A 15,539-nucleotide genomic window follows, 5' to 3' on the forward strand; every position below is an offset into this window, starting at 1 on the left:
ACCAAACCGCACTGCAGATGTATAAGCATTATATCTGAACTATCCATGTGGTTTATCACTCTGCAGATAATAATGAGCCTCTTAGTTTATCGTTGTACACAAGACAATCTACTCTGTTCATTGTCTCCGCTCCCTGGGTGAGTGCGTCCTACAGATCATTTTACTGATCCCTCCAAGGACAAAGTGAGAAAAGGCCCCTTTCTCACAACACCTATTACCTACTGTGCAGTGATAACCATACAGCAAACAGCAAAGAATGAACACCAAATTTTCTGGCACGAGAAAAGCACGAGTTCAGTCGAATAACAATGCAAAAATGTCCATTTTTATGATCCAGGATTGTAATGAATGAGAGCATGTGAGATTAGCGTGGGGTTTTGTTCAAGCCTGTTATCAAAGAAGAACAACAATGGTGGCGAAAGATGGGACAGGCTTGCATGAAACACAAGTTTTTGTTTTTTGGGGATTTTTCAAAGCCTTCCCTGAGTTGGTTTTTTTTTTTTTTTTTGGGGGGGGGGGTGAACAATCGCCCCGACGCAGGTCCTTTGTTTCTGGATGGGTATAAATTCAAGTGGCCGAATGTGTCTGTTGTTTGAGATTTCTGGCTCTCAGCACTCATCATTTCCCACAAGATAGGTGATCAAAGATAGAGACAACAGGATGCCAAAGACATATCACAGAGAATGTGAGGATTTACATCTGCACTCCTCAAAAAACAGAAGCATTTACAATGGAGCTCCAATGGGCCCCTTGTGGACTGAGCAGAAATACGTGAGTGTGTATGTGTGCGCGATGGATTTCCAGCTCCAAATCACTCTCCTGTTATTATTTGCTATGTGAGAAAAACCTATGGGAACATCAACAGAAAAGGCAATATCAACAATTTCACACAAAGGACCAAATAAAAGAATTACGTGCTCAAAAACCTCTGTGTTGGATGAAAACAAATGCGTATGCACAGCACCACATCAGTAAAGCTACACAAACTTGCACAAACAGACAGCAGGCACATGCACATCACATGCAATCACAGAGCATGGAAGGGATTACAATATTTTTCCCCCTCAGCCAGATTAGACAAGATCAAATTATTTCCCTTCTGTGATGCCAGTTTTCTGCTGTCTAATGCCGGCTTTTCAAACAACACAAGGTTTATTGTGGGCAGTGCATAATACAGCAGATTTCAAATTCCTGTCAAATGCGGTGTGACAGAATACACTAGCTCTTCCTCGTATTCAGCAGGAGGAGGCCCGCGCAGGCCACTTACACTGGCTGCAGCTAAGCTGTTTATGTCCCCCATTCAGCAGTTACACAGGGCGGCGAGTGTAAACACAGCAGTATCTTTTTAATTGTGCTGTTTCAAGCCTTGCTTCTCTGTTGAATTAGAGAGCAGACCACTCTGTTTCTCCCCGAGTCTAGCAGATTAGAGCCCTCGCTGTAAGGAAATGCCGGGGTGGCTCAGTTTGGGTTGTCACCGAATCAGCTTAAACTTCCCTCAGCGAGCATGGCGAAGAGCGATAACAACCATACGCTTGTTTGCGGTGCAGATGCGGCAGTAAGGGTGACTGGGTGAAGGCACTGTGCGCATATGTTTGTATGTCCTGCAGACTTTTCTGCTTGTTGTATATTTGCTAGAAAGCCAGAGATAAGGAGTGAGAAAAGGAAAGTGAGATACATAGGTAAGTGAGTATACCTGTGTATGCACAAGTGTGTGATACAAAGGGACTGAAAGACTATGAGAATGACAATGCCTATAGAAAACAGAGCAACATGTAGTATTATGGCAAGCCCTAGAAAACCGAATCTGATGGCCTCGAGGAAATTTCTCTTTATTATTTCGTGGTCAACTACAACTAGCCAGAACTAGCCAGGCACATGCAGTTACATGTAAAATTAGTGAGCATACAGGATACTACACTACATGTTCAATAACTTCCACATGCAGACAAATGTATGGAATATGGCACACTGCCAGACATAAACAGTAATTGAATGCATTTCACGTTTAAGTTCAAGTTTAAACACATGCAACTATTTGACCATTTTACTATTGGATTTAGAAACATTTCTAATGCAAAGATGCGTTAAGCAGGAAAAGAAATAACATCAATTACACCACCTTTATATTTGATTCCATTTATAATAGTCAAAAAGTTAGACAGGTTTCCGTCGGTCTCAAAATAAGAGAATGAGTTTCTGCTTCCTCTCCTCCCACTCTCTTGGCTCTTCTGATTCTTTCATTCATTCTCTGGAAATTTAAAGAGATGATTGGCAGATTCTCACTGCGAATATCCAGTTTTCCTTTGTTAGGTTAATTGGTGATTCAGGGTGGATAAAACACTGCACAGCACATAGAATATAGTGCTGTATGATGACGTAAAAATAAATAAATACAGTTGGCAAAATTTAATGTGTACGTCCATATGATAGTCTAACTCTTCCCAAACTGTCACAAACTTGTCTGGAGGCAACCACGTGAAACTCACGAATCCCCTCTTTCTAACAATATGTTTTGATTATTTCTCATGAACAACTGTGGAATTAAAGCACTCTGAAACCAGATGGTTTTTTTAGATACACCCTATCCTTAATTTTATATGTGTATAACTTGAGTCTACAACTACAGCCAAAACACAGCAAATGTCCCATAAACGATTTGTACATTTAATTGACAAAACCCTTGTTGTCAAAGCAAATTTGACAAGTGTTACCAGTGGTAATTATTCATTATGTTAATTTAGCACCCAATTCTTACCTAAAAACCTAACTGGATGTGTTTAAGGTGTTTAATGGAGCAATACTGTCAATACTGGCATCAGATAAAAGTCTCAAAGGCACTAACTCAACTGAAGGAGTGGAGACCCCACAAACAACTGATAGAGAATGCCTAGCTGAAAATGATCTGTCACAAAGAAAAGGCAATTTTGAGTGGAGGGTAAATGATTAGCACACTGCTTTGCAAGTTCACAAAGACAGCCTGGATATGTTACTTGACACAATTTTAACAAAATCTCAGAAGTTTTCTTAGACCCCAAATTTGTAAGTTCTCCTCATTACACATCTGCTCATCCAGCATCTGTTTCTCCCAACCATTAAAAACTTGGTTGCAATGCATTTTTCATTGCACCATGTGCTTTTGTAGAATGATCAGCTGGATTTAAATTGGTTAGGACGTGTAGGTTTTAAAAAATTTAAATGTTGTCTTTAACGATGGGGGCAGGGACATAACCCTGGCAGTTGAAATGAGGTCTATACACACTGAAGAAATTAACCTTTTCTCTATTTAAGACCTGTAAAGAAGTGAAACGTAAGTTGTTATCTGGCATTCAAGAAAGAAGAGGGGAAGAGAGAAGCTGAGGGGATCGAATAAAGGGCAGAAGAGCATTATGGAGCAAGTGCTTTTATGTTTTATTCACAATTTAGGTTTTAGGGGAGGTTTGTGTATATAACACTATGACACTGTGTGAGCCATTAACATTTTGATTACCATTTATGTTACTCTCACTTGGGATCCAAACTAGAGGGCCTGAATTTTAGTATTTATTTATTTATTGTCATTGTCAAGAACAATGAAATTGCGTTTGGGGCACACTATGGCTGGCATTACAAGGAGTTTGATCTTGACTGGTCTACAACACAGTCAAGATCAAACAGAGCAAATAGAGTTAGTAAAGTAGGTTGCCACCGTTTCTGTCTAGCTATTGGTAGAATTTTTACAGCTTTAATCTGGGGTTTTTGAGAAGCAAATAATTATGTTATCCTCTTCAACTGACCCTTTCTATGAACGTTCTAGAGAGGCGAGACTGATAACATTTGCTGCCCATCTCCAAATTTAACGTTATTGTTTTATAACACTGGTCTTCAAAACATAATTTTTGTGTGCTACTGAGAACATATGAGCTCTTTATCTACTGCTTTACTGATTTCAGATAATGGAATCCAGTTTAAGCTATATGTTTGAGTTATATATCACTGATGTCTTGACATTTTTGAAAATAAATATAATATATAAACACAATGTCTGAAATTGTAACTGTTTTCTACTAAAATGTTTATTCTGAAAACAAACCTAAGATGATGCCATAGATAGATTAAAGCACATTTCTGTCAATTTAGCTCAAAATAAAACAATTTTTTGAGGAATGTACTTTTACACTTGTGCTCCTCATCCATCTCTCTTTGTAAGAACCAACAAAATTAAGTTGGTTTTCTGTCACTTTTATATCGTGATGAAATATCTTTAAATGTTCATCGCTGACATCGCAAAGATTTGGTGGAAAAAAAGTCAAGATGAGAATGTAAAAAGTGCTTCCTCAGTGACATTACTGTAATTATTACCTGATAAAATGTTGCTTTTAGCATGTTATCCACACGTTCAGCATAATTCTCTGTTCTTTCATTGCTAATACAATTTTGGAGAACCCACAGTAATGGTTCCCATGCTGATGATTCAGCTGGCTTCAGTTTTCCTTTTGAACTCACCGTCAAGCATGTATTGATGGATTCAGGGACAAACATGAACACCTTTTTTCTTAAATGATAAAACACATTGCCATTTCTGTCACATGATCCAATACTTAAAACTTCATAACTAAAAAATGAGACATGCTAGATGAAAAGGTTTTTTAGATTTGGAGTCAGCAAGTGAAATTTATTAGTACAGATGAAAGAATAGAAGAATGCCAGTAGCAAAATGGTTGTTGAATTGAATCAAATTAACTATAGCTAGTCACTACCCTAACGATAGCTAAACAGACAGCTAACATAGCTATCTGGTTACCGCTAATAGCTAAAAGGCTTATGTTGACTTGTCCACCAGTCAGGCTGAGATATATGATAAATGATTAATACTGACCTCTCAAATTGACACTGAACGCTCAGTGTTGAGTGAACTCTTGTTCATGTGTTCATTTGCTGGTGAGGCAACAGGCTGTGATTCTACCTGTGTGACAGCTGGAGGAGGCCAAGACGGCGCTGTTAATACTGATACTGCTGCAAATGAGTATCTATAGTAATTTTGGAATCTGCATTTTAAACTACATTATATAAGCAATTTTTATAGACACCCCCACCCTGTTTTCATATTCTGACTATCGCAGAACATGTATTCTACTGAAACATTAGCAGTATATGGAAATAGTTATGGATATTTAGATTTTCAGCTTGTCTGATTGCTGCTCTATTTTACATCAGTTGCGTATGGGGCGCCGTTTGTAAACTGAAACATGCCGAAATTAACAGCAACATTTTTCCACATTTAGCTCTAAATCTTACAAAAACATGTTTTTTCGAGTCATTTTTTACAACATTTAGTAAAATATTTGTAACTTTTCATATTTAAAACAGGATTTTAAATGTTAAATCTAAATGCTAAATGTTAAATCTAAATGTTAAATGTTAAATCTAAATGCTAAATGTTAAATGTAAATATTATATTTAAATGTAAATGTTAAATGTTAAATGTAAATATTATATTTAAATGTAAATGTTAAATGTTAAATCTAAATGTTATATATAAATCTAAATGTTAAATGTTAAATCTAAATGTTATATATAAATCTAAATGTTAAATGTTAAATCTAAATATTATATATAAATCTAAATGTTAAATGTTAAATCTAAATATTATATATAAATCTAAATGTTAAATGTTAAATCTAAATGTTATATATAAATCTAAATGTTAAATGTTAAATCTAAATGTTATATATAAATCTAAATGTTAAATCTAAATGTTATATATAAATCTAAATGTTAAATGTTAAATCTAAATGTTACGGGAAACTAAATATTTAGCTAATATGCAAATTTATTGTACGGGTCAACGGAAATACCAAAATAAAAGCTTCAAGAAAACCTCCCGCGCTAAAGTGTGCCGGTCGCGGTCAGGTTCTGTGTTTGCGCTCCTCTTACGGTCACTTTTGACTGCCATGAGCTGCTTCGACTATTCCCTACCAGCATGTCCAGCGATTTAGCTGAAAACATTGGAAGAGCCGTTTTGTCGGCCATCCAACGATTCAGCGGTAATGCACCCTCGACCTCACAAACGCCGCAGCACTTGGTAAGTTTATTGTATAGCATTTTGGACGGGTTGATAGCAGTGTTAGCAAAAATAGCAAAGCTAAATTACTTAGCTAGTCCTCAATTATTTCATTTGGTAGGCAGCAGACAGAGATCGAACATCATACAACTCTATTTATTTATTTGGTAGGTAGGTAACAGTCGTTCTTGATGTAAATGTTTCCTTAGGAATCCAGCAATGCACCTGGACCAAGTAGACCTGCCGTCTCCACTGGGATACCATACTGCTCGGTAGGCCTTCTTACACATATCATTTAGCTGACTAATTTTTGTTTTTTCTTTGGTGTAATATGTCACCTTAAATTAAATCCTGTCAAAGTAATGATTCTGATTCTACATACATTTCATCTTCTTAGGGGTCCATCACTAGCAGTGTCACATCACCACCAACAACATTCACAAGTTTTACGTCATATTTTATTACTGTTTTTGCTGTGAAGTGTCTTTTGATTGCTCACTTTCATATTTTAAAACTATTAATAAAATATTACTCTAGCTAATCTGTCACAGTACAATTGCCTCAAATTACCCATCTTTTGTTATAGAATTGTGCTCATTGAGATTTTCTGTGCCGTGTTCTAGGATGGTTACCAAGGAAGGCTTCAGATTTCCAAAGAGGAATTGGAAAATGTTCTTTCCCTGAAAACATCTTTTACTGAAGCTGCATCTATCCTTTCCATCTCCAGGCCCACTCTGTATAAGTTACTGCAAGACTATAATATCTCAGAGTCAAAATTCAATGTAATCAGTGACCATGAGTTAGATCAGATAGTGTCCCAAATAAAAACTGAACATCCAAATGTTGGAGAAGTGATGCTGATGGGTCATCTGCGTTCCAAAAACATAGTGGTTCAAAGATGGCGCGTAAGAAAGTCACTGCGGAGGGTGGACTCGGCTGGTGTTCTATCCAGGAGAAGAACTGCAGTTGCTCGGCGAGTATATTCTGTGCCTCATCCAAATTTCATATGGCACATAGATGGAAATCACAAACTGATTCGTTGGAAGTTTGTTGTTCATGGTGCAATAGATGGATACAGCAGGATGTTGATGTTTCTTCAGTGCTCCAGCAATAATCGAGCTGAGACTGTGAAAGCCCTCTTTACTGCAGCTGTTGGACAATTTGGCAGACCCCTGCATATCAGGACTGATCACGGAGGAGAGAATGCTCAGATTTGGGAGGACATGCGAGCAAGCAGGGGTGAAAGCTCTGTCTTAATGGGAAGTTCTGTGCACAACCAGAGGATTGAGCGTTTCAACCACAACAACAACAACAACTGTAGCCGCATTTATGCACCTATATTTTATGAATTGGAATCACTTGGTATCCTAGACTTAGAAAATGCAACAGACCTATTTTGCCTTCATTATGTGTTTCTACCACGAATCAGCCGCACTTTGAAGGAATTCAAAGCTGGATATAACAATCACTCTGTTTCCACTGAAGGTAATAGAACTCCCATCCAGCTTTTTGCCTGCGGAACTCATGTGTCTCATCGTCACAACCCAGAACTTTCTACAGCAGAGGTCTCCATACCCTCCTTGTCAAACTCTGAAAGTAGGTTTGTCCCATTAAATGACAGTGATTTACAAGAGCTATATACAAGCATTCACCCTTTTGAAGAAGACAACAATAATGGTAAAACATTGTTTCAACGAACACAGCAGTATATTTTTAACAAACTTGTAAATGTGTGACCTCAACCACAGGATACCAGTGATGTTCTAAAGAGTGATGACACTTAATATTCTTAAATGCTGTACAGCAAATGCAGTTTTTGTACTACTGCAGAAGCCCCTCCCCTCTAGCAGTGATGCCTCCTGCCACATAAGGACTCAGAGTTAATGACTGACAGTGACTCATAGGCTATTCAGAAGGCTACAACCACTTTTAGTTTATGGGTAAAACCAGTTATTCAGATTGAAGTAAAGATCAAATTCACACTGTAATACAGTATAACAGTGAAAATTATCAACACGGAACAGTCAGTCTTTAAATCAATTCACAAGATTATCTACAGTATTGTTTTAATCATTGTAAAGTTGCAATAGTCTTAATAAATGTTGCTGTTAGATGTCTAAGTAATCCTGGCTTGTTCTACAAAGCATGTTTAGTATACTCTGTGCATAAACTGTTTTGAAGTGTCCTTGTTTAAAAAAGAAAAGCTTAATAAAATTATTGTATTACACCAGTGACTTTATTGATTTGTCGTTGAAAATACAGAGTTAGCATTTTTATAAATCTATTGAAGCTTTGAAAATTATTACATTTCAACATTAAATGCAGTCAGAATTTAATTTCAACTATCTTGTATGAAGCAAAGTTACTTGAAACTACAATTAATGAACAGGATTAGAGTTAACAAACCCACCATTTTAATTTCACTTTTTTTGGAACATGTTTAGATGGTGCTGAATAAAGCTCCATTCATGAGTGCTACTAAGAAGCAGTAATGAAAAGCATCATCATCAGCCATTGTTGTTTCATTCACAAAAAGCTGAAGCTCATTTGCACATGTGTGTGCAATCGGGAGATGTTTGCTTTCATCGTGAATGAATGTTATTTTAGGAGCTGGTTGAAAACCTATGGCTGGAACCTTGCTGCTCCCGGTGGCAAAAGCCAAGATGTGACCAGGCCTCAAAGCCTTCACAAATGCCTCTTCATCCTTGGTAAGAGTCCTTTCTCCAAGTGAGTCTCTCAGCTCTTCATCTAAAAACAAAGAAAAACCACCGTTAACCTGGGGACACTAAAATAGTTTAAGCTTGAGCTAACAACTAAATGATGGCTAATGTTTTTATAAAAAATACAGAGGTTCTGTCTTTGCCTTGCTTGTCAGTTGTAAGCTATCATACATCTTTATTCCTGTTTTGTGTGCGCGCATGTGACATAAAAAGACAAAGTTTTACTTTAGTGTCCCGAATTGTTTCATGGCCAGACTACATTATGTGAATTTCTGCTTACTTTCGACACACTGGAGAAATTCCCGAAATTTGACCACCATCAGCTCCTCTCTAACTCTTCTGTTGCTCCCAAGGACAGAATAGCTTGGCCTGAGAACCCCAGCAATTAAACTGGCTGTCAGATCTTTGTCCTCCCCCGATAGGTCAAGCAGAACACGCAAACTGGGGTTCTCTCTCAGGAGTGATAAAATCTAGACAGAAAAGTTTAAATAATGGTTAAATTCCAGTTTTAAATATAAAAAGTAGCTCACTCTAAATGATTATAAAATAATGACCAATTGATACAGAAAAAATATAACTCTCACTCCATAGTAGGACAAGCCATCAGTTAGTTGATCGAAACAGCTTTACCGTTGCAGAACTGCAAGGTATAGAGCTGCATTTTTCACAAACAGATCTTTATTGGCCATGGTGACTGTGAGTGGAAGACCTTCAACTTGATATCGCCATGAGTCGCAGCAGCTGACTGCTTCCTCCAAATCATGTTGAGTTGTTGTATTTACAACCTAAATATTTAAGAAAAACACTTTAAATGTTTGTTTTTTACCAGTGTACACAAATACTGCAGATGGTTCATTTTAATTGGACTCGAAACGTTTTTGTTTTGGTTTATTTTGCTGTATTTCACCAATATTTTTTTTTTTAACAAAAAGGAAACAAATTGAAAATATAATACATGGAATTGCCTCTAATAACCAAAAGTGTATTTATTATATATTATAAAAGAAGACCAGAAGACTTGTGAATATAGGAAATATTACAATATTCTTGTTATAATATTGCAATTCACCTTTTTCAGATTCTCTCTTAACTCAGGGTCACCTATATCATCCGGTGTTAGGTGTACTTGAAGAATGTCTCCTGACACAATGTAGTCTACTACATGTGGAGAGAGAAAGGCAGGTGCTTCTCCACCTTGCACTATTATCGTGGACAACATCCTGCCAATGGTTCGATATACTCCATTTTGCAAGTGTAGGATGTTAAATTTCAGTGTGCATCCATTTGGTGTAGCTGAAAAATAACACACAAAAAAGTATATTCTGTACAGACCCCAAACTGATATCTTGAGATTGACAGACAAAAATGTATTACTTTTTTTTTTTTTTTACTGTTTCAGACACACAGAACATAACAGATTTATTATCTGTAGTCATTTATTAACTTGTTAATGTTCTGTCAAACAATGTTCAGATCAGGTGGTTGTTGCGTTTGTAACATTATAAAAACGAGTGTCGTCAACAAGCCTTTAGGCCTTGAGTAAGTAAGTAAGTTAGTTAGTTTGACTGTGAAATCCTATTACCTTCAAAAGCACCACTGTCCTGAAAGATGGCCTTCACCAGTAAACGGAAAAACTCCCGCCTTGGCCCCCCAAGGTCAGCAGCATCTTCCTCTGTATCATGTTCATCGCTTGCAAATGTGACATAAAGCATCTCACAGCTTTCTGCAAACTTGGGTCTCTTGAACTGACGCAAAGCAGTCGACCACACATTGGCTCGACTGATATGGAGTTGTCTTGTTCCTGGTGTAATGACTTTCTCACTATGAGCTCTAAGAAGACCTTCAATTTCTTCTTTGCTGAGCTTCTTAAAAGACCTATATAAAAAAGGGACAATGACAAACAGATCTTGGGGAAAAATGGAAATTTGCTGTACATTTGACTCAAGTGCACAGAGTTACAACATATAATTATGTTGTGATAGTCCATATTAAATTAGTCAGAAATGAGCAATTACCTTTGTAATTGTGTAACTGCAAAAAAATGATGCAAGTAAAGATGCAAATAAAATATTCAATTATCAAAGGTTACTTTCAAATCTTACCTTGAAATATGAACTTCACTCTGTCTATCAGACTCTTCTAGGAGGCTACGCTGAATTGCCTCTTCAAGAGCTTCATCTTCCTCCAGAAAAATAGGGCTAAGTAGATAAGAGATATTAGAAATCATAAAACATGTCAGCCTTGAAGAATTTCTCACACTACATCATTAAAAAAAAAAAAAAATTAAATGTAAATCCTAAAGTTGCAGTCATTCAGCAAAAAAACCCCAAACATGCAAATTGGAAACTTGCATCAAAACAATATCCTAAACAACATCTAAAATGAAGGATTTCTTTAACCCCTAGACAACAGCTTACACAAATTCTGCCACATTATATGGAAACATCTGCTGTCCCTCTGCCTGTCCCTCATTTTCACTCTCTTGAATGCAGCTCTCTGTTTCCTGATGCTTGGCCTCACTTTCACCTGGTGTTGTAGACAACGCATGATGCACTGAACAAAGGAAAGAAGGTCAGCATGACTTGCTTCATAATGTTAACAGCCTTTATATATCCTTATATTAGTTTAAGTGAAAGTTGGGCACATATTCCTCCTTGGCTGTAATCACCTGTGATAATTCGTAAACATTAAAATGGTAAATGGCCTGTATTTGTATAGCACTTTTACTAGTCCCCCCTAAGGACCCCAAAGCGCTTTACACACCCAGTCATCCACCCATTCACACACTGGTGAAGGCAAGCTACAGTTGTAGCCACAGCTGCCCTGGGGCAGACTGACAGAGGCGAGGCTGCCATATCGCGCCATCGGCCCTTCTGGCCAACACCAGTAGGCGGTAGGTGAAGTGTCTTGCCCAAGGACACAATGACCGAGACTGTCCGAGCCGGGGCTCGAACCGGCAACCTTCCGATTACAAGGCAAACTCCCAACTCTTGAGCCACGATCGCCCCAATCGGACAAATTAACGATGCTCTCATCAAACAAACCCCCCAGGAATTATTACGCACTGCAGTAACAAAATCTAACTGGTCATCGAGCTTAGAACCTCACTAGGTTTTCATTCACATCACATACCTCGTCTTCTCCGGCAGACTGGACTTTCAAAGTCACTATCAGACAGCTCTTCTGGTTCCTCCTGAGGGAAAAGAAAGCATGTTCTACATAAAATCAAATACAGTTGCACCAAATCACTGGTAACACAGAGGCACATGGCTGCACTAAAAACTGTTTACACCTGCTGAAACTGCAATATTAATTAATACAATTAATAAAATTATGTTAAGGGAACAGACTCACTTTTTAGACAATAAATATTTCTGCACTGCAATATAAAATGTTTACCTGTGCAGGTTTTTGTATCCCTGCCATTATATAGAGGCAGGTGGTGGAACAAATCGAGCCAACTTCTTGGCCACCCCAAAGAAAACTGCTAGAAACATTTGGTTTCATTAGTCGTTTACATCCTCTAATTGTATTAGAGTAGCAAAGGCCTGCAATTAGGTCAGTGTGTATTTGGACCCTAACAAGTTTTATTTTGTTGCCCGTTTACTGAAACATATTCCAATCAAAATTATATCATGGACATGATGTGCAGACTAAGCTTTAATTTAGGGTATCCATATTAAAATGATGATGTCATTACCAATTAAGCAGATAAAAGGCCTGGAATTGATTTGAGACGTAGTGTTTGCATTTTGAAAATTTTACTGTGAACAGACAACATGCGGTCAAAGAGAACATAACAGAAAAAAGAAAATTAAGAAATTAATACAGCCACTACAGTGACCATCAAAACGATGAAAAATATTGACGTAAAATTTATTTTGCGACACCACAGAACAAATGATAGCGTATAATATGAAATGATAGATGTTTTCATATCGTCATATCGAACAGCCCTAATACAGAGGGTTCACTGCAAGGTGCAAGCCACTCATAAGCCTCAAGAATAGAAAGGCTAGAATGGACTTAACAAAAAAAAAAAAAAAAAAAAAAAACATCTAGTAAAAGCCAGCTAAATTTTGGAAAAACATTCTTTGGACAGATAAAACCAAGATCAACCTCTACCAGAATGATGGCAAGAAAAAAGTATGGAGAAGGGTGGAACGACTCATGATCCAAAGCATACCACATCATCTGTAAAACATGGCAGAGGCAGTGTGATGGTTTGGGCGTGCATGGCTGCCAGTGGCACTGGTAGTGTTTACTGAATATGTGACACAGGACTGAAGCAGCTGAATGTGTTCAGAGACATACTTGTCTGCTTAAGTCCAGCTAAAAGTAGTCACATTGATTGGGAAGCATTTAATAATAAAGATGGAAGATGACCCAAAACATACAGTCCAAGCACCCCATGACTTTAATAAAGTAAAGAAATAGAATATTCTTGAATGGCCAAGTCAGTCACTGGATTTTAACCCAATTGAGCATACATTTCAGTTGTTGAAGACTAAATTTAGGACAGAAAGGCCCACAAACAAACAGCAACTGAAAGCCAATGCAGTAAAGGCCTGGCAGAGCCTTAGTAAGGAGGAATGCCAGCATCTGGTGGTGTCCATGACTTCAAGACTTCAGGCTGTCATTGCCAACAAAGGGTTTTGAATAAAGTAATAGAAATTATCATTTTATTTTCAGTTATTTAATTTGTCTAATTACTTTAGAGCCTCTGAAATGATAGGATTGTGTTTACAAATTAATTTTTCCCTCTCACATTTTTATGCATTCATTTAGTCCAACCCACTGAATTAAAACTTAAAGTCTGCACTTCAACTGCATTGGAGTAGTTTCATTTTTAATTCATTCTGGTAATGTACAGAAGCAACATTAGAAAATGTGTCTGTATCCAACTACTTATGAACCTGACTGTATATCAAAACCAGTCAGCTAAGATGAGATAACATACCTTTATTAGTCCCACAAGGGGAAATTTCATGATAAATGAATTAAATGATATGTGTAAGAAGGCCTACCGAGCAGTATGGTATCCCAGTGGAGACGGCAGGTCTACTTGGTCCAGGTGCATTGCTGGATTCCTAAGGAAACATTTACATCAAGAACGACTGTTACCTACCTACCAAATAAATAAATAGAGTTGTATGATGTTCGATCGCTGTCTGCTGCCTACCAAATGAAATAATTGAGGACTAGCTAAGTAATTTAGCTTTGCTAGTTTTGCTAACACTGCTATCAACCCGTCCAAAATGCTATACAATAAACTTACCAAGTGCTGCGGCGTTTGTGAGGTCGAGGGTGCATTACCGCTGAATCGTTGGATGGCCGACAAAACGGCTCTTCCAATGTTTTCAGCTAAATCGCTGGACATGCTGGTAGGGAATAGTCGAAGCAGCTCATGGCAGTCAAAAGTGACCGTAAGAGGAGCGCAAACACAGAACCTGACCGCGACCGGCACACTTTAGCGCGGGAGGTTTTCTTGAAGCTTTTATTTTGGTATTTCCGTTGACCCGTACAATAAATTTGCATATTAGCTAAATATTTAGTTTCCCGTAACATTTAGATTTAACATTTAACATTTAGATTTATATATAACATTTAGATTTAACATTTAGATTTATATATAACATTTAGATTTAACATTTAACATTTAGATTTATATATAACATTTAGATTTAACATTTAACATTTAGATTTATATATAACATTTAGATTTAACATTTAACATTTAGATTTATATATAACATTTAGATTTAACATTTAACATTTAGATTTATATATAATATTTAGATTTAACATTTAACATTTAGATTTATATATAACATTTAGATTTAACATTTAACATTTAGATTTATATATAACATTTAGATTTAACATTTAACATTTAGATTTATATATAATATTTACATTTAACATTTAACATTTACATTTAAATATAATATTTACATTTAACATTTAACATTTACATTTAAATATAATATTTACATTTAACATTTAGCATTTAGATTTAACATTTAAAATCCTGTTTTAAAAATGAAAAGTTACAAATATTATACTAAATGTTGTAAAAAATGACTCGAAAAAACATGTTTTTGTAAGATTTAGAGCTAAATGTGGAAAAATGTTGCTGTTAATTTCGGCATGTTTCAGTTTACAAAAGGCGCCCCATAGTTGCGCTGGGGAGAAAAAAGTTGTTGTAGATGAAAAGCAAAAACATTTGTGTCAAGCTCACATGTGTAGTAAAAAGGAAAAAAAAACCTTAGTTGCCTTGATTTTTAAATGTCATAGATAAGATATCCTGTCAGTTAGAAAATATGTTTTAAAATACATGTATTCCACAGAAAATTGAATTTTCTTTTAATAATTTCAAAGGCAAGGCAAAAATCCACTCTGAGGAGCACTGAGGTGATGCCTATTAATCCCCGTCTATTCGACAGCAGCGTTGGAAAAGGTAGAATTGTGAAATGACAAGCCTTAAAAAACGCGAATGAGCACACTTGAACGATTTCAACTACAGCTCCCCTCAACCATGCCTGTGGTTTTGAAAAGGAGGCGAGTGTGGTGAATTTTGTCTGCAGAGTGATGCAAAGTCAAGTGGACAGGCAGGTAATAGGAGGGAGAGGTGGGGAAAAGGAGACAGGCATGGAGCAATCATGAAAATGAATGCAAATGGAGGCAAAGGCAGCCATGGGAGGTCCAGGAGCATGGAGAAGGATGTAGTTTAAAAAGATCTGTTCAAAGAGCAAAGAGGCCTAACCTTTACTTGAATC

General features: G+C 36.9%; 1 protein-coding gene and 1 pseudogene across 1 annotated transcript; one reads left to right on the forward strand and one right to left on the reverse strand.

Moving 5' to 3' along the window:
- Positions 1 to 5,727: 5,727 nt before the first annotated feature.
- LOC147318726 (uncharacterized) lies at positions 5,728 to 8,281 on the forward strand. Its single transcript, XM_086310807.1, has 3 exons — positions 5,728 to 6,061; positions 6,250 to 6,312; positions 6,664 to 8,281. Exons 1-3 carry the CDS (start codon positions 5,960 to 5,962, stop codon positions 7,774 to 7,776), a joined length of 1,278 nt encoding a protein of 425 aa, XP_086166933.1. The 5' UTR covers positions 5,728 to 5,959; the 3' UTR covers positions 7,777 to 8,281.
- LOC147318727 (G2/M phase-specific E3 ubiquitin-protein ligase-like) lies at positions 8,276 to 13,742 on the reverse strand (annotated as a pseudogene).
- Positions 13,743 to 15,539: the final 1,797 nt, after the last annotated feature.

The sequence above is a fragment of the Aulonocara sp. 'chitande type north' Nkhata Bay genome, linkage group LG11, assembly GCF_057382095.1.
Source record: "Aulonocara sp. 'chitande type north' Nkhata Bay isolate Kocher_YH1m ecotype deep benthic linkage group LG11, A_spYH_male_GT1.1, whole genome shotgun sequence".
Classification (NCBI taxonomy): Eukaryota; Metazoa; Chordata; class Actinopteri; order Cichliformes; family Cichlidae; genus Aulonocara; species Aulonocara sp. 'chitande type north' Nkhata Bay.

What these genes read in the sequence shown, in the direction of transcription:
- LOC147318726 (XM_086310807.1), top strand. Translation starts at nt 5,960, where the DNA reads ATGTCCAGCGATTTAGCTGAAAACATTGGAAGAGCCGTTTTGTCGGCC. An exon ending in CACAAACGCCGCAGCACTTG is followed by an intron (nt 6,062 to 6,249) that starts GTAAGTTTATTG and finishes ATGTTTCCTTAG; the next exon opens with GAATCCAGCAATGCACCTGG. An exon ending in CTGGGATACCATACTGCTCG is followed by an intron (nt 6,313 to 6,663) that starts GTAGGCCTTCTT and finishes GCCGTGTTCTAG; the next exon opens with GATGGTTACCAAGGAAGGCT.